Raw genomic sequence first — 22,517 nt, 5'->3', positions numbered from 1 at the left:
CCTGCATGCCTGGCTGTGCTGCTGGCTTTGTTCTGCTGCTGACTGGTCCGTTTTGGGAAGCCCCAATGGGAACGTTGTGGCAGCAGCTCAAGCTCAGGCTCTGAGCACCCCTGTTGTGAAGGGAGACTTCAAGAACGGGCCAGGGCAGGGCACTGTGGTGGGAGCGGGGTGGGAGTGGGGATGGCGCCTGGGAAACCTCCTTTGTCACCCTTTTCTGCTCCGCCGTGAGTTGAAGGTGAGGAGGGGCTGCTCTGGGGGGTGGGTGCCCTCCCTTTCCCTCCCCCAAAATGCCACAAGCCCCTTGTGGTGCCCCACTGGTGGAGGTGGTGGCCAGGCCCTGCTCCGTGTGCCAGCTGCGCTCTGCCCTGGGGACAAGGTGCACCAGGTGTGCTGGCACCGGCGGGCACACCCCGCCCTGTGCCCCGTGGCACCCGCGGCACGGAGCTGCACCTGCCCGGCACCCGGGGGTGACGCCGGTGCCTCCGTCCGCCTGCCGGGGAGAGCAGCTGGTGCCGGCAGAGCGGGATCCGCTGGGGAGCTCTGCCGCTGCTCAGCAACAGGCAGAGCCATTTGCTGCGGGCAGGGAGGCAGGAGCCTGGTGCTTCCTGTGCCCTGCCTGCAGCCGGGGGCCCTGCCCGCTGTCCCCCTCTGCTAGCCCTGCCTGGCCACTGCTTGCGCCGTAGTGATTGCAGCATGTGGGAAAACCAGCGTGGCCTTGTGAATGCTCAGCTGAGACCTTGGGGAGAGAGGTTTTGGGATGCTCACGGTGGGGATGAGATGGGGATGAGGACGGGGATGAGGATGGGGACAAGGACAAGCAGTCTGTGCTGGTGTCTCATGGCTGCTGGGCAGGAGCTGAGGGGAAATGTGCTGAACCCCTGCCCAAGGCAGCAGCACCAGGATTTCTGGCCGTGGCGCTGGCCCGGTGAGTGTGGCGATGCCATCCCACACAGCTCGGGAGGTTCCAGTGGCCATGGTGTGCCACCACACAGGGGGCTGGGTGTCACTGGGTCTATGCTGGGATCTCCCCAGTTGAGCAGGAAAGCCGGTGTGGGCAGGAGGTTGCAGGGCACTGCCAGGATGCTGCTGGGTGGGTGCCCTCGGAGGTGCTCCCAGGAAGCCCCAGGTTTAGGGGATGATATTTGTGCCCCTCGAATGCATCAGTAGCGGATGTTGCATTTCCATGGTAACCCTGACCCCATTTTGGGGTGCTGCCCTGTCTCTGTGGTAACCTGAAGCCCATTTTGGGGTGCTGCCCCATCTCTGGGCTAACCCTGACCCCATTTTGGGGTGCTGCCCTGTCTCTGTGGTAATCCCGATCTCATCTTGGGGTGCTGCCCCACCTCCAGGCCAACCCTTACCTTATTTTGGTGTGATGCCCCATCCCTACCATAACCCCGACCTCGTTTTGTACCACTGCCTCCTTTCCGTGGCAAACCCCTCCCCCCCCCACCACTTCCTCTCCTTTTGGGGGTGATCCCCCCCATCTCCATGGAAACCCCGACCCCGTTTCGGGGCGCTGCCCGTTCCCATGGTAACGCCGTCGCCGCCGGGCGGGAAGGGGCGGGCGGCAGCGGGAGGCGGCGGCGGCGGGAGGCGGCGGGAGCCCGGCCCCGCTCCCGGCCCCGCTCCCGGCCCCGCTCCGGGCCCCGCTCCGGGCCCCGCTCCGGGCCCCCGCCGCGGCCCCGCACGGTCCCGGGGGCTCCGCTCGGTGCCGGGGGAGCCGCTCGGTGCCGGAGGACGCGGCCGGGCCCAGGCGGGGCCGCGATGTCGGACCCGAGCTGCTGGGGAGCTGCCCCGCCCGGTTACCGGGGCCAGCGGGCGGCCGGCGCCCTCCTCCAGCGCTCCAAGAGGTACCGGCGGCCGCCACCGGCACCGGCGGGGCACCGGCGGGACGGGCTCGGGGTGGGAGCCGCGCCGGGGTGCGTGGCTTGGGGGGGTTTCACCGGGGGTGATCGGGGCGCGTGGTTTGGGGGGGACAGGACACGGCACCGTGCGTGGGGGGTGGGCAGCGCTGTGCGTGGCTGGGCGGGGGGGCTGTGTCTCTGCACCGGGGGGACACGCGGTGCGTGGGCTGGGGGGTCTGTACCCCGCGGGGGCTCCCTGGGGTGCGTGTTTTGGGGGGTCTGTGTGCAGCGGAGGATGCGGTGATGTGTTCAGGGTGGAGGAGGGCGGAGTGTATGGTCTGGGGGGGGCCACGTGTGGGGTTTGGGGTGGTGTCTTAGCACTTGGGAGGCACAATGGGGTGTGTGGTTGGGGGGGGTCCGTGTGTATCGTGGGGTGCAGCAGGGTGGGGTTTGGGAAGGGCAGCAATGCATGGGGGGTGAGAAACAGATTGTGTGATATGGGGGGGCTGTGCACCAGGGTGTGTGGTTTTGGGGGAGTATCAGCACCGGGGGGTCACATGTGGGTGTGAGGGTTTGGGGGGTGCTGTGCATTGAGGCAACACCCTCCAGATCCCGAGTGTGGCGGGGTGGGGTGAGCTGTGCAGCGTTGGGTGGGTTGGTTGGAAGCCCAGTGCCATGGCGGATGTGGGGTTTAGAGTCCCAGGGCATTAGGGGGTGTTTTGGGGTGTGTGTGGGTTGGGGAGGGGGAGTATCCTACATGTATGAGGCAGGAAATACCCCTGTGACCCCCTGTGCCAAGGTGGACAGTGCTGATGGAGTGGATCCCATGTGGCACATGGCCTGAACCGGGGTGAGGGTCCCCAGGGTGCCTGGAGGGGTGGGAAGGGGCCAAGGCTCCAGGAGGGAAAATAACTCCCACCCCCTTTGGCAGCAGGGCTGGGACAGTGGTGGGGTGGTGCATAAATGGGGTGCAAGGGGGGCTACCCCGGGTCTCCAGCTGCAAGGCCAGGCCTGACCCAGGCAGGCTGGTGGGATGTGTCCCCGAGGAGGGGGACAGAGCACCCGCTGAGCCCCCCAGGCTGGGACCTCCATCCAGCAGGTTTGGGGTGCTGTAGCTGGCCCAGGCATAAAACCCTCCCAAGGCTTTGTGTAACAGAGGTGTTGAAGCCAGTGCGGAGGCAGAGCAGAGAGATTCCCATTGTTGGTGTCTGTCAGTGTCAGTGTGAGCTGGCACAAAGCAACACGGTTGCTTAGCAAATGTATCCATCCCATCCCAGCTCGGGAAGGCGCCTGCCTCACCTGGGCTGTGGGAATTCCTGCTGCCAGTGTGCGAGGATGGGCGAAGAGGACCCTTAATTATTAAGAAAAGGAACTGGATGGGGTTTTCCAGTCTGGGGTGGCCAAGCCGGGGGGGCTCTGGGAGAGATGTGTAATTGGAAAGATGATCTAGGCAGTCATCTGTCTCCAGCTGAGCATGATGAGGCTGTAATTCTCATGAAGGGCAGAGGATTTGCTCTTCTTTCATTGGTATTCCTAGAATCCATGGTGAGGACTATGGTCTGGCCTATTTAACAGAAAGCATATGATGTTATTTAGTGGGATTAAGAGGTTTGAGGGATCCTAATTTCCTGTGGGGGGATGCGGAGATGGCCGGCGCAGGGCAGGAGAGCTGGTGGGTCGATGCTGACGGGGTTCTCCTTCTCCGTGGATGCTGCCCGTGGCTGTTCACACCTCAAACACCACAGGAAAACAGCTCCAAACACCACAGGGAAACAGCCCAGCAAACCTAACAGGTACAATTTCCTACCCACCACCGGGAACCCGCGGGACAGGGACGTGCAGGGATGCACCCCAGGGTGCTGGGCAGTTTCTTGAGGCTTTTTTGCAGTGCAAAGAAATAAATAAGTCTATACCCAACTTGTTACCCTGTGATTCCCTTTGAGGATTTGGGATTTTGCTTTTGGGAGGTGCCTGATGTGTTGCTTGGTGCTCCAGGGTGGGTTCCTAACAGTGCCAGGCTTTTGGCTGGGGTGGGATGAGGGGTCAGAGTGAGGATGTGGTGGGGTCTGTGCCAGGCAGAGTGTTGCATTTCACCACCCAGACCCTGATCCTCATCCCAGCCCCATTCCAGCCCTCTCCCAGCCCCATCCCTGGGCGCAGCCGAGTTCAGCGGTGTCACAAGTCGTGGAGGACAAATGTCATGGAGAAACTTGGGATGCAGCTGCCGGGTTCAGCGGGTTTCAAAGTTAAACATGAATTTATCCCACTGGAAAGCAGGTTTTTTTTCCAGGACGTGGTGATCCATGGCACTTCCCCAAATCTCCAGGCACATTAGAGCTGTTGGGGGACATGAAGCCAGCAAGGAAGGGAGCTGGGAGCACAGACACGTGCTCTCAGTCACGCAGCAGGAGCGGAGCCGCCTGCTCTGCCCTTTGAGATTGAGCCTGTTCCCTTATCACGGCCCGACCCCGCCCTGCTCCCCCACCCCGCACCCACTTTGTCCCAAACCGGCTGTTTTCTGCCTCGGATTCACCTGGCTGCAGTGTCCGACACCGCGCTGGCATCGGGCTCTGCTGTCCTGGGAGGTTTTAGGGTCGGATCCCGCGGGAGAGGAGCGGGAGCTGCAGCCCCTTTGTGCACTTCCCTGCCTGACCCTCGGTGCTCCACAGTGCTGACCCCGAGCCACCCAACCCCGCCAGATCCTGGCAGAGCCATTTGCCGGTTGAGACCTCAGCGTTGTGCAGCCGCATCCTGCCCTTCCCCGAGCTCCAGGGAAGCTCCCCAGGGAACTGATCGTGGTACCCAGCCTGAGTTCAAGGAATGTTTGGACAGCGCTCTCAGGGATGCACAGGGCGGGATTGTTGGGGTGTCCTGTGCAGGGCCAGGAGTTGGACTCGATGATCCTTGTAGATCCCTTCCAACTTCAGGATATTCTAGGATTCTATGGAGCTGCCAGGTTCTGCTCCATCTCCTTCCCCTGGACATCCCGTGCCGAGGCCGGGTGCTGGTGTGGTGCCAGCAGGCGCTGGGAGATGCCGGTTCCTCCTCACAGGCAGCCTCCCGACAGGTGACACACGATTTTGCTCCAGCCTTTGGGGTCACACTGGCTGTCACACACTTTCCACATCCCTTGAAACAAGTGCTGGATGGCAGCGGCAGCGCCACAGCCAAGGCAGCCTCAGCACGAGCAGCGCGGGAGATGCTGACAGCGATTTTCCACTCCATTTTTGGTACCAAACGCGCAATTAGGTGATGGAGGCAGAGCGGGCAGCAGCCCCAGCGCCTTCCATCGGGTCTCAGCAGCTCGTCTGTGCCCTGGGGCTTGTTTCTAGCCCAAGGTTTCCGTGCGGGAAGGATGGGAACCAGCTGTAGATGATGTGTCAGGCGGAGGGGGGTTACAGTGGCGCAAGATGGTTGTGGGAGCCGAGGGTGGAGCGCGCGGAAACAGGAAACGTCGGGCTCGCTCCGTGTCACCATTACTGGAACTTGCTTCACGGAAGGTTTGTTTTCACTTCCAAAATGAAACCGAGGGAGGAGAGGTGAGCCCCTCGTCCCCCGGGCTGTCCGCTCTTCAGGACACGGAAGCACGCGTGCCCCGGTCCCTGTGGCGGGGCTGGCAGTGAAGCAATGCCAGAGCTGGCAGCTCTTTGCAGCCCTCCTGGTTCCTAAACCTCTTCCTGTGCCGCTGCGGTGGCGGAGCAGGGCTGCTCACGCTGCCTCAGTTTCCCATCCGGCACACGAAGCTGGCAGCAGCCGAGGCTGTGGGTGCTGGGCTGTGAGTTTGCAGCTCTAACTGGGGTTCAAGCCTGTGTTTAAGTGAGAAAATCAAACACCGGAGGCAGGAAAGAGAGTAGGGTTAGATGCGATATTGGGAAGGAATTGTTCCCTGTGGGGGTGGGCAGGCCCTGGCACAGGGTGCCCAGAGCAGCTGTGGCTGCCCCTGGATCCCTGGAAGAAATGTCCAAGGGCAGAAATGTCCAGGGCCGGGTTGGACATTGGGGCTTGGAGCCTGCCGGGATGGTGGAAGGTGCCCCTGCCCATGACAGGGGTGGAACAAGACCATGTTGAAGTTCCCTCCCAACCCAAACCGTTCTGGGATTCTGCGATTCCAGGAAGGGATAGATGTTCAGGGAGGGAAAGGTTTCTGTCTCCCCCCAGCATCTCAGCTCAGCCCAGGTGCTGAGGGGAATGTTCTGAGCCCTCCAGGGTCACTGCAGCTCCAGGTGAGCTCAGAGCAGTCACAGGATGTGTGTCCCAGGGGGACACCCAGAGACCCCTCCTCCTGGATGCAGGGAGGGGCAGAGGAGGGGTCTGGGGACCTCAAGCAGCCTCCCTGGTGGCTGAGACCTTCAAAAGAGTTGGGGCTCCTGGTTTTAGCCCCACTAAAACCAGAGCAGGAGGAGCCCCACAGGGAGGAGATGCCAGAGGGAGGTGAGGGGTGCTGGATGTCAGGTGTGGAGCTCTGACCACGCGTGTAGGGCTTTGTCCATGCGTGTGGAGCTCTGTCCATGTGTTTGGAGCTCTGACCACACTTGTAGAGCTCTGACCACGCCTTGCTGGCGTTGGCTGTTCGTCAGTGCCTTGTACATCCACCTGCAGGGACCTGTTGTGAATCATTGTCCTTTACACCCTCATGCCACATCTGCCACTCGCGTCTGTTTTTGGGATCCGTGGAGAATCCCTTCGCTTCCAGTTCATCCCCTCCGTGCTGTGGGTGTTTGTGGCCGTGGTATGGTGTTAAACGATGTCCTTTAATTAGCAGCATCTGTGTGGGCTCCTGTTCCCAGCTTGGTGAGGAAACTCGGTGTCTTTGCAGAATCCGCAGCCTGAGGAAGCGGAAATAGAGGAAGGGGAGGGTTGTCCTCGTGCTTGAGCTTCTGCTCTGTGCCGTGGATATTTGCAGTTTCCTCTTGGCAGAGTGAAGGAGAACTTAAATGAGCCCATCGTGTTTTAAAAGGGGTTGAAATGTGGGAGTGGGGTACGACAGGAGTGGGGCTGCAGCATCCCTGGGGGAATTTTCGAGGCTGAGCCACCCTTGCAAGGCAGCCTTGGACTCGGGGCTGAAAGGAAAGGAAAAACAAAATTCCTGTGAGGATTGAAACCTTGTGAGTTGGGAGGGTGGGAATGGAGACAGGGATATGAGGACTCAGTGCTTGTGGATGTGGCCTTGCCGAGGTGTTCTGTGGGATGTGGTACCAGGATGGGATTTTTTGTGGAGTTTTGGGGTGTCAGGGTGCTGGGGCTGCTTTTCACCTGGTGCTGGTGCACGTGGCTCCCTCCTGCTGCTGGACAGAGCACGGCCCAGCCGGGGCAAAATTCCCACCACTTCCCGGTGACACTGCAAAGTCTCAGGGGGTTGGGACTGTCCTCTCTGCTGTGACATGGGGACCACCAAGGGTAGGGAGATTTATAGGAACTAGGGGCATTTTCCACACAATGGAGCAGCTCAGGTTGTGGCCACTTGGCATTTCCACCGCTTCCTCCTTTTACATCCCTTTTTCTCTTCCTGCCCTGGGGCTGTTGCCCAAGGGGCCTCCTGTCTCTGTCCTCCCCCATGAGCCAAAACTAGAAGTGGGACCTTGACGAGACAGTTCTTTGTTAAAAATAACCCCGTCAGCCCATCTCCAGCAGCGCCAGGCCTGGGGATGGATCTTTCCCATGGCAGGAGATCTGTAATCAATGGGGTGACAGCAGCCGTGCTCCCTGGCACAGGAATTCACGTGCAGGCAGATCCTTCCATGTCTGAGCCCGTGCAGCTCTGGCTGTCATTGATTCCCTAAATTAATTCCCTCTTTTCCTTCCCCAGTTGCCGAAGCAGCAATAGGAAGAGCTTAGTGGTGGGCACCCCCTCTCCGACCCTCTCGCGGCCTCTCTCCCCGCTCTCCGTGCCAACAGGTAAGGGATGGGTTCAGCATCTCCCAACCCAACCCAGCAGATGGGTGCAGCATCTCCCAAAATTACCCGAATGTCTTGGAGGGCTTCAGCACCTTGTTAGCAGCAGTGGACTGGCTCCTGGCTGCTGGGTGCCTTTTCCAGGGGGAAATAGGTTGGGAAGTGACTTAAACACTCTTTCCCTGAAGGAGCAACCCCAAGCACCCCTGGATGTGGTATTGGGGTGGGTTTCAGGATGAATTTTCCCCCTTTCTCCCTGCAGCTGGGAGCAGTCCCTTGGACAGCCCACGGAACTTCTCTGCCAGCACCTCCATCAACTTCCCCTTCGCTCGCAGGTGAGCTCCCAACCCCAGTCCCAGAGCAGTAAATATTCACTAGCAAAGATCATTCCCCCACCAGGGAACTGTTCTGTTGATCTCAAGTGACTTGTTTTGCTTTTATTTTTGCTTTCCTTCTGCCTGGTTTCTGGCCTGGTGGTGTTTGCTCTGCTGTGACTGGTTCCTCCCACCACCCAGCCATGCTCCTCGGACTGACAGGCAAGTACCCAGACTGGGCAGGGGCTGCATTTTGGGGAGGTGTCTGCTCCACATCACCAGGGACCTTCTTTTCTAAGTGTTCAAGGCCAAGTTGGGCAAGGCTTGGAGCAACCTGGTCAAGTGGAAGGTGTCTCTGCACATGGCAGGGACTGGGACTGGCTCTTTGAGGTCCTTTCCAATGCAAGCCCATCTAGGACTCTGTGATTCTTTGTCTGCATCCCTGGGGGGGAAGTTTTGCACCAGGACTGGGCTCCCTTCAGCTCTGGGAGCAGAAATATCTCTGTTCCCATCACATCACCCCTGGCTATGTGTTCAGCCCCATCTCGGGCTCTGAGTGCTCCTGATGGATTCGCAGCAGAGCCTGGGGACGGATGCTCATCCAGGTCCCCACAGAGGCAGATCCTGCTGAATCCCCTCCCCAGCCCACGCTGCTCCAGATGCAGCCACCAAAACCCCGTTTAACTAATTAATTAATTGCACACATGGAGGCGGGTGGCTGATTTTAACCCATCGATCGTGGCATGGAAAAACGCCGGGGGCTCTGGGGTGGTTTGCACACTTGTAACAGAGGGAGCAGCCAGGCTGTGGGGTCAGGAGTTTGTGAGTGCTGGAGCTGCATGTGGCACCTTGCCAGCTCCTGGTGTCCTTGACCCCACACGGGAAATGGCAGTGGGAGGTGAAGGGCCTCATCTTGACCTGGACGTGTCCCCATCCCTTGGAAACATCTCCGAGAGGAAGCATTCGCCTGCGTATGAGCGGTTCCTTTCCTGTTTATGGCCAGGCTCTACTCCCCGGCGCCTGCTGTCTCAGGATGGGTCTTTGGGAATCCCAGTTTCTCACCAAGAAAACTCCCAGCAAGCTGAATTTTGCTCTGATTGAAAATCAGATTCTCGCAGGCAGTTTTTTTTGCCCCTTCTGAAACGGATTCCACAGAGTCCCGGCACTGTCCCTTTGCAGTGACCCTGCTGGCTGCCACTGTCCCTGCGTACCGTGGCCTCAGCACAGCCCCCCTCCCCTGCAAAGCCCTTATTTCACCCAGTTTCAGTCCATTCTGAAAAGAGGTTTCAGGGCTTTATTCCTCAAGCCACGCCTGTGTCCTGCTCCCCAGTGTTTGGCTCTGATGTTGTTGATTTGCATTCAGATGTTGGGGTTTTTTCCCCTGTATGTGATGGTCACGTTTGCGCTCGCAGGGCTGATGGCAGAAGGTGGTCACTGGCTTCGTTACCCTCCTCTGGCTATGGGACCAACACCCCCAGCTCCACGGTCTCGGTAATGTTTGCTTTCTTATGGCAAGAGATGATTTATGGCAATAGATGATAAGATCCTAAAACCTCAGGATTTTTGGTGAAATGCCTCCCGAGCCCCACGGTGCTGGGTTCTAAAGGACCATGTGCTTTAGCTGCATCCTGCTGCCCAAATGAGCTTTTAAGAAAGTCATAGGGCTTGGCTAAGGGCTTGCAGCATCCCTGGGGGTTACAATGTCCCTGGGGGTTACAGTGTCCCTGGGCATTACAGCATCTCTGGGTTAACTTCATCCCCAGGGTTACAGCATCCCTGGGAGTCACTGTGTCCTAGGGTTACAGTGTTCCTGGGGTTACAGCATCCCTGGACATTAGAGCATCCCTGGGAGTTACAGCATCCCTGGGTGTGACAGGACTGAGCTGCAGGGATGCTGGAGTTACAAGGGATGGGGCTCAGTGGAGCCAGACTGAGTGGGAGAATGGGGGAGTTGGGGCTGGGAGTGGGCAGTGCAGACCTCCCCAGACTGCCCTTCTCCACATTTCACACTCCCTAGCCCAGACCATGCTGCCTGACACTGTTTCCATCCTCCTAAGAGACTCCAAGGGACACTTCCCTCACGGGCTTGCTGGTTCCCACCCCAACACCAGGAAGCACGGACCCTTCCCCTGATCTCCTGCATCCCTCTCTCTCTTCCCAGTCATCTTCATCCTCCCAGGAGCGCCTGCACCAGCTGCCGTACCAGCCCACCCCCGACGAGCTGCATTTCCTTTCTAAGCATTTCCGCAGTACGGAGAGCGTCACGGACGAGGAGGGCAGGCACTCGCCCTGCCTGCGCCCACGATCCAGGAGCCTCAGGTGGGGCACCCATGGTGGGAAGGCACCCACGGAGCTGCCAGGACAATACACCGGGTGCCTGCACATCCAGGGCATCCTCTGCCCTCTCACGAGCTGCTCCTGGGGTGTCCTGGTCCTGCTAAGCCTGTTCCAAACCCTGGTATGGGTTTGCCTCTTGCAGGGAAGTGGAGAGAGTTTGGCTTGAGGTTGTAGGTGCTCCATCCCTGGAAATATTCAAGGTCAGGTTGGGTGGGGCTCTGAGCGACCTGGTCTGGTGGAAGGTGTCCCAAACTGTTCCATGATTCTGTGATCCTATGCTCCATGGGCATTAAGATCTGGTTCTGAGCATCTTCTCTGCTGTTGGGACGTGGCACTGCTCTCCTGGCAGCAGGCAATACTTGTGTCCTAGGGCTGAAGCTGGAGAAAGCAGGATTTGTTCCGCAGTAGTTGGTTTGCAGCCTCTTCTCAGTTTTCTGAATGATTTTGGTGGTGAGGAGGGGACCACCAAGCAGAAGCTCAAGCAGTGGCCATCCTTGTATGACTGACCTGCTGTTAAAACATAAAAATCCCATTTCTGGGCTTGGATCAGAAAACATCACTTTTGTTTGCTGGGGCTGGCCTTTGCCTCTGCAAAAAAAACCCCACGAGGAGTTCAGGTGAACGGGAATTTGTGGGCTGGAGAGAGGAAAATTTGGAGAAAACATTGAGCCAGTGGCCACAGCACTGCGTGAGCTGACCCTCAGCTGGACCTGCTGAGCTGCACGTTGCTGCTCCAAGGTCACACCCTGCAGTGAGCCACCCACATTGTCCAGCCCCAGATACCTGTGCTTCTTGCAGGGGATATTTTGGTTAAATCCTCTTTTCCCTCTGAAAAATCTCCCGACCCTCTTTGCTACCAGAAGCAGAGCCATAGCCCGGCGTGTTGCCGGCCGGAATTTCATTAAAATCAGATTAATTATCTGACAGGGGTTTGTAGGTGGCAAGGTTTTCACTGAGGAGATGCCAGCTCTGCAGTTGGCACAGCAAAGGCTGGGGCAGGGCTGGGGCAGGGCTGGGGCAGGGCTGGGGCTGGGCTGGGGCTGGTTTTAATCACCATATTTATTATTTTATGGTGGTTAATGAGTTGCTGGCTGCTCCTGTGACTTGCTTTGCATAACGGGATCACCATGCAGAGCCCTGGGAGGGGCAGTGTTGGGTGAGGGAAGGAGGAAAACCATGTTTAATGGAGGTTGCTGTGTCCACCACGAGGTTTGGTTGGGTATTTTGTTTGCTGGTGAGCTGCAGAAAGGGCAACGATGGCGAGAAATTGTGGGATCCAGAGGAAGGAAAGGATGAGCTCATTCTTCAAAGCCAAGTGGCTGATGGAGCAGCCTCTCAGCTCTGGATTTCCAAGTGACTTGTGTTTGGGGCCCTGGGTTTGCGGGAGGTTAAGCTTCCCTAGACCACATCCCTGGGACCTGCACGGGGAGGGATGCTGCTGGGAGTGCTGGCCTGAAGATGATGACTCTACTTGGATGAGCTTTAGCTGCTTGGAATCAGGATTTAGGAGGAGGGAACAAATTGCTCTCCAGGGATAGTGGCTATTTGCATAGATGTCAATGACTTGAGCCTCGTAACACCACTTTTCCTCCCTCTGCAGCCCTGGACGGACGAGCGGAACGTTTGATAATGAGGTGGTGATGATGAACCATGTCTACAAGGAGAGGTTCCCCAAGGTAACTGCTGGGACCTGGGAGATGTCAGTGCTTCCCTGGCATCCTGGCAGCACCTTCTGCAGAACAACCTTTCCATGTGGGAGTGTGGAGTGCCTGGGTGGATGGATCCTGACGGTGTTGGGGACACTGGAGATGCAATAAACCTGTGGGTCTGCCCCATCACACAAGCAGGCAGAGGTCTCTGGAGACTTTGGTGGAGTTTTTTGCAGTCTGCTGGGTCCCAGGTGGGGTCATGATGTGCATGCACATATTTGAGCTGCAGGAGGTAGAAGGGTGAGATCCTGGCTGGCCAAACCCAGTGCAGGAGGTGCTGGGATGAGATCCTGGCTGACCAAACCCAGTGCAGGAGGTGGTGGGATGAGATCCTGGCTGACCAAACCCAGTGTAGGAGGTGGTGGGATGAGATCCTCACTGACCAAACCCATGGCATGGGGACATGTGTTCCTGGACATCACCAGCCACTCTGCCTTGCAGGCCACAGCCCAGATGGAGGAGCGCCTGCAGGACACCATCACCAACTTCTCCCCAAGCAGCACCCTGCCCCTGGCTGATGGGGTGCTGGGCTTCATCCACCACCAGATCATTGAGCTGGCCCGAGACTGCCTGGCCAAGTCCCAGGGAGCTCTCATCACCTCCCGCTACTTCATGGAGCTGCAAGAGAAACTAGAGAAGATGCTCCGAGACGTGAGTACAGGGCAGTTCCCTGCCTGGTGCCACCTTGTGAGGCCACCAAGGGACACCTGGCATCTGTCTCCATTCCCTACAGGCTCAGGAGCGTTCCGAGAGCGAGGAGGTGAAGTTCATTGACCAGTTGGTGAGGAAGCTGCTGATCATCATCTCCCGCCCTGCTCGACTTCTGGAGTGCCTGGTAAGACATGGAAGCTCCTGTCTTGTCTTTCGTGGTCTGTGCCAGCCTGGAGAGGAGGCAAAGCCTCCAGGATGCCCCTGGATCCCTGGAAGTGCCCAAGGCCAGACTGGATGGGGCTTGGAGCAACCTGGGAGAGTGGAAGGTGTCCCTGCCCATGGTAGGGGGTTGGAATTAGATGATCTTTAAGGTCTCTTCCGGCCCAAACCAAGCTCTGATTCTGTGGTTTTCAGGGCTTTATTTTTTAGCTGATGTGCTGAATATCTAAAGCATTCACCTTGTGCTGTGGTTCCTGATGAAATTTTCATCTCCCTTTGTTTTCCTTCCAAAGCCAACTCACAGAGCTACATTTTTTTTTCCATCACTCTTGACATGGGGAATGACAGGGGAACGACGTGTCCAGGGCCTGTCCCCAGTTACAGGTGTCGCCTGCAAGGCTTAGAGGAGAAGTTTAACTTTGCAAAATCTCTCTCCTCAACTGTGCTTGGTTTTCCCCATCCAGGAGTTCGACCCAGAGGAGTTTTACCATCTCCTGGAAGCTGCAGAAGGACACGCCAAAGTTGGACAGGGAATAAAGACCGATATTCCCCGATACATCATCAGCCAACTGGGGCTCGTCAAGGACCCACTGGAGGGTAGGGAAGCACTTGGGCTGGTGGCTCTGAGGTCTGCAGCAGGATGTGGACTCCCAGTTTGGCCACTGGTGATCACAATCGAGCACTGGGAGCTGTCAGGGAGACCTGTAGGGCTGAGCTGGTGTCATGGTGGGAGAGTCACAGCAGGACCAGGACGATGGCCAAGTCCTTCTAGCCAGCCCCACATCCCTTATTGTTGCTTCCAACACGTTCAGCAAAGCAGATTAAGCTCAAAACCACTTAATCCGTGGCCCTGGGGGGGGGAATCGTAATCCCTGGAGAACGCAGGAATGACTATCAAAAAAAGAATTATATAAATGTTTAACCTCGTGTTGAACCTCTTAACGTCATGACCTGAATTTCTCCACACGATAGCTCGAGCAAAGCATGTGGCTAAATCCCCACGGGGTCTCTGAGTTTGGAGGGAGAGTGGTTGGGCAGGGGGTGATTTTGGTGGGGGTCAAGCATGAGGAAAGTGAAAACCATCCCTGTCACCTGCAGAAATGGGGCAGCTGGATCACTTTGACAGCGGGAACACCATCACACCGGAGAACGATGACACCTGTGAGGTGAGTGTGGTCCCACCTGCATGTGCCACCTGCTGCCTCCGGCTTCCCCCAGCCTCACCCCACACCAGAGCTCCTTGCAACTGTCCCAGACTGGGAGATGTTCATCTGGATTGTCCTCAAGGCTGATTGGTGTGCTAAGGGGAAGATCTCACAATCCCTCATTTGGCTTCTTGAATGGACAGAACTCAGAGTGGGCTCTTGATCTGCAGAGCATCTTGGGCTTCTGGTTTGGGGTTTGCAGCTGGAGAAGGCTCTGGCAGAAAGAAGCTTTTGGAGGTGGTGCCTTATGGTGCTGAGTGAATTGCTGCTTGCACATGGGAAACATTAAAAACCTGTGTCTTCTTCAGAGCCAGCCCTCAGTCACTGTCCCACGGAGGAAGCCCTGCGAGGGGGACTTCGAGACCATCAAGCTGATCAGCAACGGGGCTTACGGGTGAGTTGGGGAGTTCCTCTCAGTTGTCTCCACCTGTAAATGACTCCAAAGCCCTCCCTGTCCGAGCCCCAGGGTGTGGGGTGGTCAGTGCTGGTGGCTGGAGGATGTGTGTTGAGGTCCGGCCGTTCCTCCAGGGCTGTGTACCTGGTGAGGCACAGGGAGACGCGGCAGCGCTTTGCCCTGAAGAAAATCAACAAGCAGAACCTTATCCTGAGGAACCAGATCCAGCAGGTGTTCGTGGAGAGGGACATCCTCACTTTCGCTGAGAACCCCTTCGTGGTCAGCATGTTCTGCTCCTTCGAGACGAAGCGACATCTCTGCATGGTCATGGAGTATGTGGAAGGTGAGAGCAGGACTCGGGGCTGGAGGGTGCGGGGAGGAGGGGAGGATATCAAAGTCTGAGCATCAAGGACAACACCTGGACGTCTCCTGCCCTGCTTTGCTCAGGGAAGCAGAGGGAAGCACGAGGAGATGATCTTGGGATCCTGAGTCTCACCTTGATGAAGGTGGTGGCCATGGTCACCTCGGAGCGTGTTTGTGCCCTGTGCCTGGGGATCAGCTGCTCAGAGGGGCTGGCTGGGAGCCCGCTGGGCCTGCTGACCTCGCTGCCTTCTCTGAGCCCCTCGTGTCCCCACAGGGGGGGATTGTGCCACATTGCTGAAGAACATGGGCCCCCTGCCCGTCGACATGGCGAAGATGTACTTTGCTGAGACCGTCCTTGCCCTGGAGTATCTCCACAACTACGGCATCGTCCACCGGGACCTCAAACCTGACAAGTGAGGATGTGGGTCAGGTCTGAGCAAGGGTGGGGCTGGCTTTGGATGGAAAAGGGAAAGACAAGAGGGAAGGGCAGAATGGGTTTTGTTGCCCAGAGACTGGTTCTGTGCTGTTGCATCAGGACCAGAGGTCCTGGGGTGTGGCTGGTCCATCTCAAGTCTCCGCAGGAGCAAACAGCAGCATTGTGGGCTGTCTGTCTTCTCCTGCAGTTTGCTCATCACCTCCATGGGCCACATAAAGCTGACAGACTTTGGTCTGTCAAAGATTGGCCTGATGAACATGACCACGAACCTCTACGAAGGGCACATGGAGAAGGACACGCGGGAGTTCATGGACAAGCAGGTACGAGGTCCTGCTCCACGTGGCTGACCTGCCATCCCTGGGGTCTGGGACAACCTCAGGACTTGTTGCAAAGGTCCCTGCAGAGGTGTCAGGCCCTGCTTCCCATGCAGGTGTGTGGCACTCCAGAGTACATCGCTCCTGAAGTCATCCTCATCCAGGGCTACGGGAAGCCCGTGGACTGGTGGGCCATGGGCATCATCCTCTACGAGTTCCTGGTGGGCTGCGTCCCCTTCTTCGGAGACACCCCCGAGGAGCTCTTCGGGCAGGTCATCAGTGGTGAGTGTCAGGGGCAAGTTTGTGTTCCCAGCAGCCAAGGCTTGTCCTTTAACACGTGGGAGGCTTCGTTCCTTCCTGTCACACCCGGCTGAACAGTGAGGAGGCTCCTCAAGCTTTGACTTCCTGCTTTGGGAGGGCCCTTCCCCTGCTGCAGCTCCCGGGGGACTTTCCTGCTGCCCAGAAGTGTCCAAACCCTTTCAGCCACCCCAAATCTCTTTTCCTTTTTCCTTGCAGATGAAATTATGTGGCCGGAAGGGGACGAGGCTCTCCCTGCAGACGCCCAGGACCTGATCACACGGTTGCTGAGGCAGTGTCCCCTCGAGCGCCTGGGCACTGGTACGCATGGCAGCCCCCTCGAGGGTGACCTGGCACCTCCATTCTCAGCAAGCTTGCATGGCTTTGACTCCAAAGCATGTCCTACCACACTGAGGGTGCTCAGAGGAGGTCTTCTGCTTGGGGTTCCCCCCAGGAAGGCTGCACAGGGCTCCTGTCTGTCCTTTTTTAAGCCATTTGCTGTGTGTGGAGGAGAGACTGTGCTGTTTGGGATGGGAGCAGGAGCATCCCAGATCCTTCCTGCCCCATGCCCCTGACACAGGTTTCTCTGCCTGGCAGGAGGTGCACATGAGGTGAAGCACCATTCCTTCTTCCTCCATCTGGACTGGAACGGGCTGCTGCGGCAGAAGGCTGAGTTCATCCCCCAGCTGGAGTCGGAGGATGATACCAGCTACTTTGACAGTGAGGCCAAATCCATTCCTTTTCCCCCTCTGCCAATCCATTATCCCAGCTGCACTTTGGATGCTCCCGTGGGGGATGAAAATCTCCTGGGGGAAGCTGGTTGCTTTACAACCCAAATCACAAAACAGATATAATCCTCTTTCCAGGCTGCTCACCCTTACCAGCTTCCTCCCCCCCAAAACTCTGCTGGGATTTGGGACTGGGCTGTCACCCCATGGGTGTATGTCCCACCTGGCCCTACAGGCAGGACATGGGGTTCTGCAGGCAGGGTGACATCCCTTTCCCCTCTGGCTCTTGCTTTCAGCTCGCTCCGAGAGGTATCGCCACTTGGATTCGGAGGATGAGGAAACCAATGACGAGGAATCATCGGTGGAGATCGGGCAGTTCTCCTCCTGCTCCCACCGTTTCAGCAAGGTGCTCCAGTCCCTCCTGCAGCATCCAAAATACTTTGGCACCGCAACCAGTGCGGCTGGGCCGAGCATCGGTGTCTTGGTTGACACCAGAGCACCCAGATTCCCCAACTTCTGCTCCTTGCTGATGGCTCCTCTCCTCCTCAGGTGTACAGCAGCTCTGAGTTCCTGGCCGTCAACTCCACCCTCAGCCTCTCCTCCTCCGACCGGAGTCACTGTGATGACAAAGAAGAGCGGTGGGACCGGCACTCGGGAGATGAGGACAGGAGCCGGCCAGCGGGCACTGAGCCCCGGTGCGTGCTCAGGGGGGGCTGCACTGCTGGTTTGGGCTCTTGCCAGTGCCCAGGGCTTGTGCCAGGACCAAGGGTTTGTGCTGACATCATGGGTTTGTGGTGGCACTGAGGGTTTGTGTCCTTACTGAGGGTTCAGTGAGGTCAGTGGGACATGTCCTGGGGTGCTGCAGGGGCTCAGTGCCATCCCCCTCACCCATCTTGGGTTGTCCTGAGCCCTCCTGCTCTTCCCACGCAGCCTCCGCTCCTGGACGTCTGGCAGCGCCACGCCGTACGCCTCCCGGCACGAGCGGAGCCGCAGCCCCACCGCACTGCCCAGCACCCTCAGCCTGGACACCATGCCCAAGTTTGCCTTCTCCTCAGAGGATGAGAGCCCTTGCGTGGCATCCTCCAAGCCGGAGAGACCCAAGTTTGTGGTGGGAGACTCGGACGCGGGGGCTGGCGGCGCGGTGAAGCAGTCGGCGTTATCCGGTGTGTGGGCTGTGGGCGCCAGTGTGGGATGCTCTGGGGGCAGCCAGGGTCCTGCATGGCACGGGGTGGCTTCTCCACATCCCCAAACTCTCCCTACTCCCCTCTGTGCAGCTGATCTCGTCAGCCTGAACCGCATCCGCCTGCGGAGCAACAGCACTGGCACCAAGAACTCGACTCCCCGGAGCCTGGAGCCGAGCGGGGGCCGTCGGCTGAGCACCCAGAAGGATGTGCCGGAGAGGCAGAGAGCCTCGCTGGGCAGCCGTGTGCCCAAATCTGCCTCTGTCTCAGCCCTGTCCCTCATCATCACATCAGGTCTGTGTGCTGTGTGATTTTTCCTGCTGGATGGCCACTGCCACGTGGTTTTGCCGGACTGAGCCGGCTCCTTCTGCTTGCAGATGACTTCGGTGGTGGTGCCCTGATGAGCCCCATCTCGCCCCACTCGCTCTCGTCCAACCCCTCTTCCCGGGACTCCTCCCCGAGCCGAGACTCCTCGCTGGCCATTGCCAGCCTGCGGCCACCCATCATCATCCACAGCTCGGGGAAGAAGTACGGCTTCACCCTGCGAGCCATCCGCGTCTACATGGGCGACAGCGACGTCTACACCGTCCACCACATGGTCTGGGTACGTGCCCTGGGGTCTAGTGGTGCCAGACACTGCCTTTCCCAGTGGGAAAACCCCAGGAGGAAGCCTGCATCCAAATAAAATCTTTGTGTTTGGGTTGTAGAGCGTGGAGGAGGGGAGCCCTGCGCAGGAGGCCGGGCTGAGGGCGGGCGATCTCATCACACACGTGAACGGCGAGTCCGTGCTGGGTTTGGTCCACCGGGACGTCGTGGAGCTGCTGCTGAAGGTGGGTGACCAGAGCTGCTCTGCTCTCCCAGGACATCAATTCAGCAGCTCCCTGGCACTGCCTTTGCTGGCAGCTGAGGCAGGAGCTGGTTTGGATCCAGTGCTATGGTGATTATTTTTCCACCCCTCAGAGTGGGAATAAAGTGGCCCTGCGGACCACTGCCCTGGAAAACACCTCCATTAAAATCGGTCCCGCACGGAAGAACAGCTCCAAGACGAGAATGGCACGGAGGAGTAAAAAGAGCAGGAAAAGGGATGGCCAAGACAGGTAGGTAAAACCAGGATAAAATGGTGTTTGTCCCAGTGCATGGGGTACTGGGGGAATGCTCTGGATCTGCCATACCGGGGTGTCCAGTGTGGTCTGGCCCTGCTGGCACTGGGTTGGATTCTCTGGATCTGCCATACTGGGATGTCCAGTGGGGTCTGGTCCTGCTGCCACCAGGTCAGCAAGCTTGAGGTTAACAGCTTTAAGAAGAAGCCAAAGTTATTCCTGTCCCCCCCCAGCAGGAGAAAATCCCTTTTCAAGAAGATCTCCAAGCAGTCGTCAGTCCTGCACACTAGCCGCAGCTTCTCCTCAGGTCTTCATCACTCTCTGTCCTCCAGCGAGAGCCTCCCGGAGTCCCCCACGCACAGCCTGTCCCCGGGTCCCACGACGCCGTGCCGCAGCCCCGCTCCCGACCTGCCCTCAGGTACCCCAAGGGGGGATATTGGCTCGGGGCAGGGCAGGATGCTGCGTGTCCCTCGGGGAGGCCGTGTCCCTCCATCCCTACAGTGACCTTTTCTCTTTGTACGGCAGATGCTGTGTCCCCTCAGAGCACCTCTCCCTCCTCCAGCACCCCAACATCACCCGCCGGCCACGTGCGCCCCAGCTCCCTGCACGGGCTGGCCCCCAAACTGGGTGGGCCGCGCTACAAAGTGGGACGTCGCAAATCCACCAGCAGCATCCCCCCCTCGCCCCTGGCCTGCACCCCTTCCTCGGCCCAGCGCCCGCCTTCCCCCCAGCGCTCCCCATCGCCGCTCCATGGGTACCCCAAAACCCCCCATTCCTTCCAGGGCAAGACCCTGTCCCCCCCCACCATCGTCCGGCAGAGCTCCCGGCCCCGCAGCGCCGACTGCCCCCGCTCCCCCCTCCTCAAGCGCGTCCAGTCGGCCGAGAAGATCGTCACCATCCTGGCCGAGAAGAAAACCGGCGGCGGCCGCAAGCTGGGGCTGGAGATGTCCACGCTGGATGGGGAGGCCATCGGGGAGGGAGACACGCTGCCGTACCCTGGGGAGCACGGGTACCACCCCGCCAGCTCCCGGCTGGGAGAGCGGCACGACCGGGACCAGGAGATGGTGGTGATGCGGCGCCTGAACCTGTCGGAGCGCCGGGACTCCTTCAAGAAGCAAGAGGCGGTTCAAGAAGTGAGTTTTGATGAGCAGGAGACAGCGGCAGGGAGCGAAGACGGTGGCAAGAGCGAAGAAGGGCAGGGCATGGCTGCCCAGGGCGGTGGCACGGAGCCGCCACCAAAGCCAAAGCCCAGCACGGTCCCGCAGATCGCCGTGCAGGGCTCGGAGAGCGACGAGCAGGAGCCGGCGGTGGCCGAGTGGGAATGCCAGGGCTCCTACCCCATCAGCAGCACTGAGCAGCCAAACAGCAGCATCTCCTTGCCGTGGTGGGATGGGTGTGAGCATCGGGACCGTGGCTCCCAGCAGCAGCGGAACTGCAGGGAGGGATCAAGCGGCCACTGGCAAGCGCCAGCACAGGGCCAGGAGCCGCCGGGTGCTCATCTCCCGGCTCCCCGGGGCACGTGGAGCGGGGCCAAGCACGCCTGAGCCCCACGCTGGCACCAGGGACGGTTCAGGCTCCCTGTGGCATCCCAGTGCCTCCCCAACACCCCATCCTGTGCGGCAAATCCATGAGACAAACGTCCCCGGAGCCACTCTGGACACTGGCGCTGGCCGGGCCGGCTGTGCCCCGGCACTTTGCCCCCCTGGAAGGCTTTTTGTACTCCCTGAAAGATGCTCATATTTTTATAGAGACGCAGGAGCTTTTCTGGCGGCGGCGTTTCCCCAGCTGGGCCCCGACCTCTGTGTACAGAAAGGACTCGATGCAAATATTCCTTAATTAATTTATTACTTTTTATAAGCTAAACGGGCAGTGCAGGACTGTCGCAGGGGCCAACCCAGCTCTGGGAGTCCCAGCCTTTTCCGTGCGTCTCCCAGCTCCCAGCCCACTGTTTTCTAACCCACTCGCTTTTCCCTACTTTTTAACTTCAATTCTAGCTGGAAACACCCCGGATCTCCCAAGAAACACGTAATTCTAATATTTAAAATTAAAACAAAATCCCAAATCCATAGCAACATCCCCCACATGCTGGTGCTCTGGGCTGGGATGCAGAGGGCGGGATATTCTTAGCATATGGATCATCAGATGATAAGCATATGGATCATTTTATAAGCTTATAGGAGATATAAAAAGGGTTTAATTGTTTTATTTGGAGATTTTACAGGCACCTGGCTCCATTGGCTCTTCCAGGTGGGAAAACCCAAGACATTCCCCAGATGGGAATATTAATGGAATTTTTAGGGTCAGTTTTTGCTCTTTCCATTTCTCTGCCACCAGATCCCGTGGTGTTGGTTGGTCAGTGCACAGACACCCACAAGATCCCAATTTTTCTCTTTTTTTTTTTTTAAAAAAAACAACCTCCCCAGCCCAGTGAGCGCCTGTGCTGCCTCACTTGTAATTTGGGAATTTCATCCCTTTCTTTCCCCTCCTGTTGCTCCTTACCCAACAACCAACAGCTCAACCCAGCATTTCTCCCCCATTTCTACCGTTTTCTGGGATATAAACGTTTCCATTTGTTGATGCATGTTCCGGTTTCCCCCCTCCCCCGCCGTGGTTTGGTGCCGTGGTGCTCCGAGCACCGTGACGGTGACAGGGGGACATCCCTGGTTTGCCGACCCCGCTGCCATCAGGCATCACCGTGCCCCCGGTGGATTTTTGGGCTGCGTGTTGGATTCTTTTGTGCACGTGTGGTTTGTGCCAGGCTCCGTATCCCGCTTCTCCCGTTCAACTGGTGCTGTTAAACCCCCCCAAAAATGAGCAACCAGAGCTGCTCCGTGTTTCCTTTGCTTCTCCCTCCACTCTCTGTATTAAGGTCTTGGGAAGGCAGCGGGATTTTGGGGAGACACTGGGTACCCCCTGCCCACTGGCACGGTGGGATGGGGGGCTCGGCTGCACACCGGTGGCGTGGATAGGGTGGGAAGAGGATTTTTTAAATGGAAAATGTCTTAAAAGCCAAGGGTACTGTGTCTTCCTGCCCAGTGCCCGGCTCTGTTCGTACCTTCGGGAAGTTTTATGTTGGATTAAAATTGTCCCTTGCGCTGAGTGTGGTGTCCAGAGAAGGGGGGTGGCACTGGAGCGTGCAGGGCAGCGAGTGCCCACTCTGGGGGCGATGGCAAGGGGTGAACGGGGCCTCAGCACAGGTGGGAGGGGAGGGGAGGTGGCCCTGCAGTGGCACCGGGATGGCTGGCACCAGCCTGGCTCCGGCACCGGGCCCCGACCGTGGGTGATCGGTGCAGTGCCGGTGCCCGGAGCAGTGTTCCACACCCCTGGTGCAGTCCCAGAGCCGTGACCTGTGCCCAGGGTCGTGCCCCATGCTTGGTGCCATGCCCCATTCCCAAATCTACGCCCCATGCTCTGTCCCCGGTGCAGTGCCCGGTGCCCCATGCCCAGTGCAGTCCCGGTGCAGTGCCCCATGCCCGGTGCTGTGCCCAGCGCCCGGTGCAGTCCCGGTGCTGTGCCCTGTTCCCGGTGCA

The 22,517-nt window shown here is 58.5% G+C and overlaps 1 protein-coding gene across 2 annotated transcripts; it reads left to right on the top strand.

The window, feature by feature from the left end:
• The first annotated feature begins 1,767 nt into the window (after positions 1–1,767).
• Positions 1,768–22,087, top strand: MAST3 (microtubule associated serine/threonine kinase 3). Of its 2 annotated transcripts, none has more exons than XM_068997357.1 (27): positions 1,768–1,853; positions 7,654–7,742; positions 8,002–8,074; positions 8,255–8,275; positions 9,466–9,544; positions 10,215–10,372; positions 11,991–12,066; positions 12,541–12,750; positions 12,833–12,934; positions 13,434–13,566; positions 14,068–14,135; positions 14,483–14,568; positions 14,703–14,911; positions 15,206–15,344; positions 15,555–15,687; positions 15,798–15,963; positions 16,198–16,299; positions 16,576–16,698; positions 17,003–17,112; positions 17,256–17,401; positions 17,637–17,869; positions 17,981–18,181; positions 18,265–18,491; positions 18,595–18,717; positions 18,848–18,984; positions 19,224–19,405; positions 19,513–22,087. In XM_068997357.1, the coding sequence occupies exons 1-27, from the start codon at positions 1,768–1,770 to the stop codon at positions 20,529–20,531; spliced, it is 4,431 nt and encodes a 1,476-aa protein (XP_068853458.1). In that variant the 3' UTR covers positions 20,532–22,087. The 2 variants fall into 2 exon arrangements, with proteins under 2 accessions (XP_068853458.1, XP_068853457.1); XM_068997356.1 differs by having other exon boundaries at positions 19,221–19,405.
• Positions 22,088–22,517: the final 430 nt, after the last annotated feature.

This window comes from Aphelocoma coerulescens, chromosome 28 (assembly GCF_041296385.1).
Source record: "Aphelocoma coerulescens isolate FSJ_1873_10779 chromosome 28, UR_Acoe_1.0, whole genome shotgun sequence".
NCBI lineage: Eukaryota > Metazoa > Chordata > Aves > Passeriformes > Corvidae > Aphelocoma > Aphelocoma coerulescens.
Note: the sequence above shows the minus strand (reverse complement) of the source record. Positions and strands in the feature narration are given on the sequence as shown.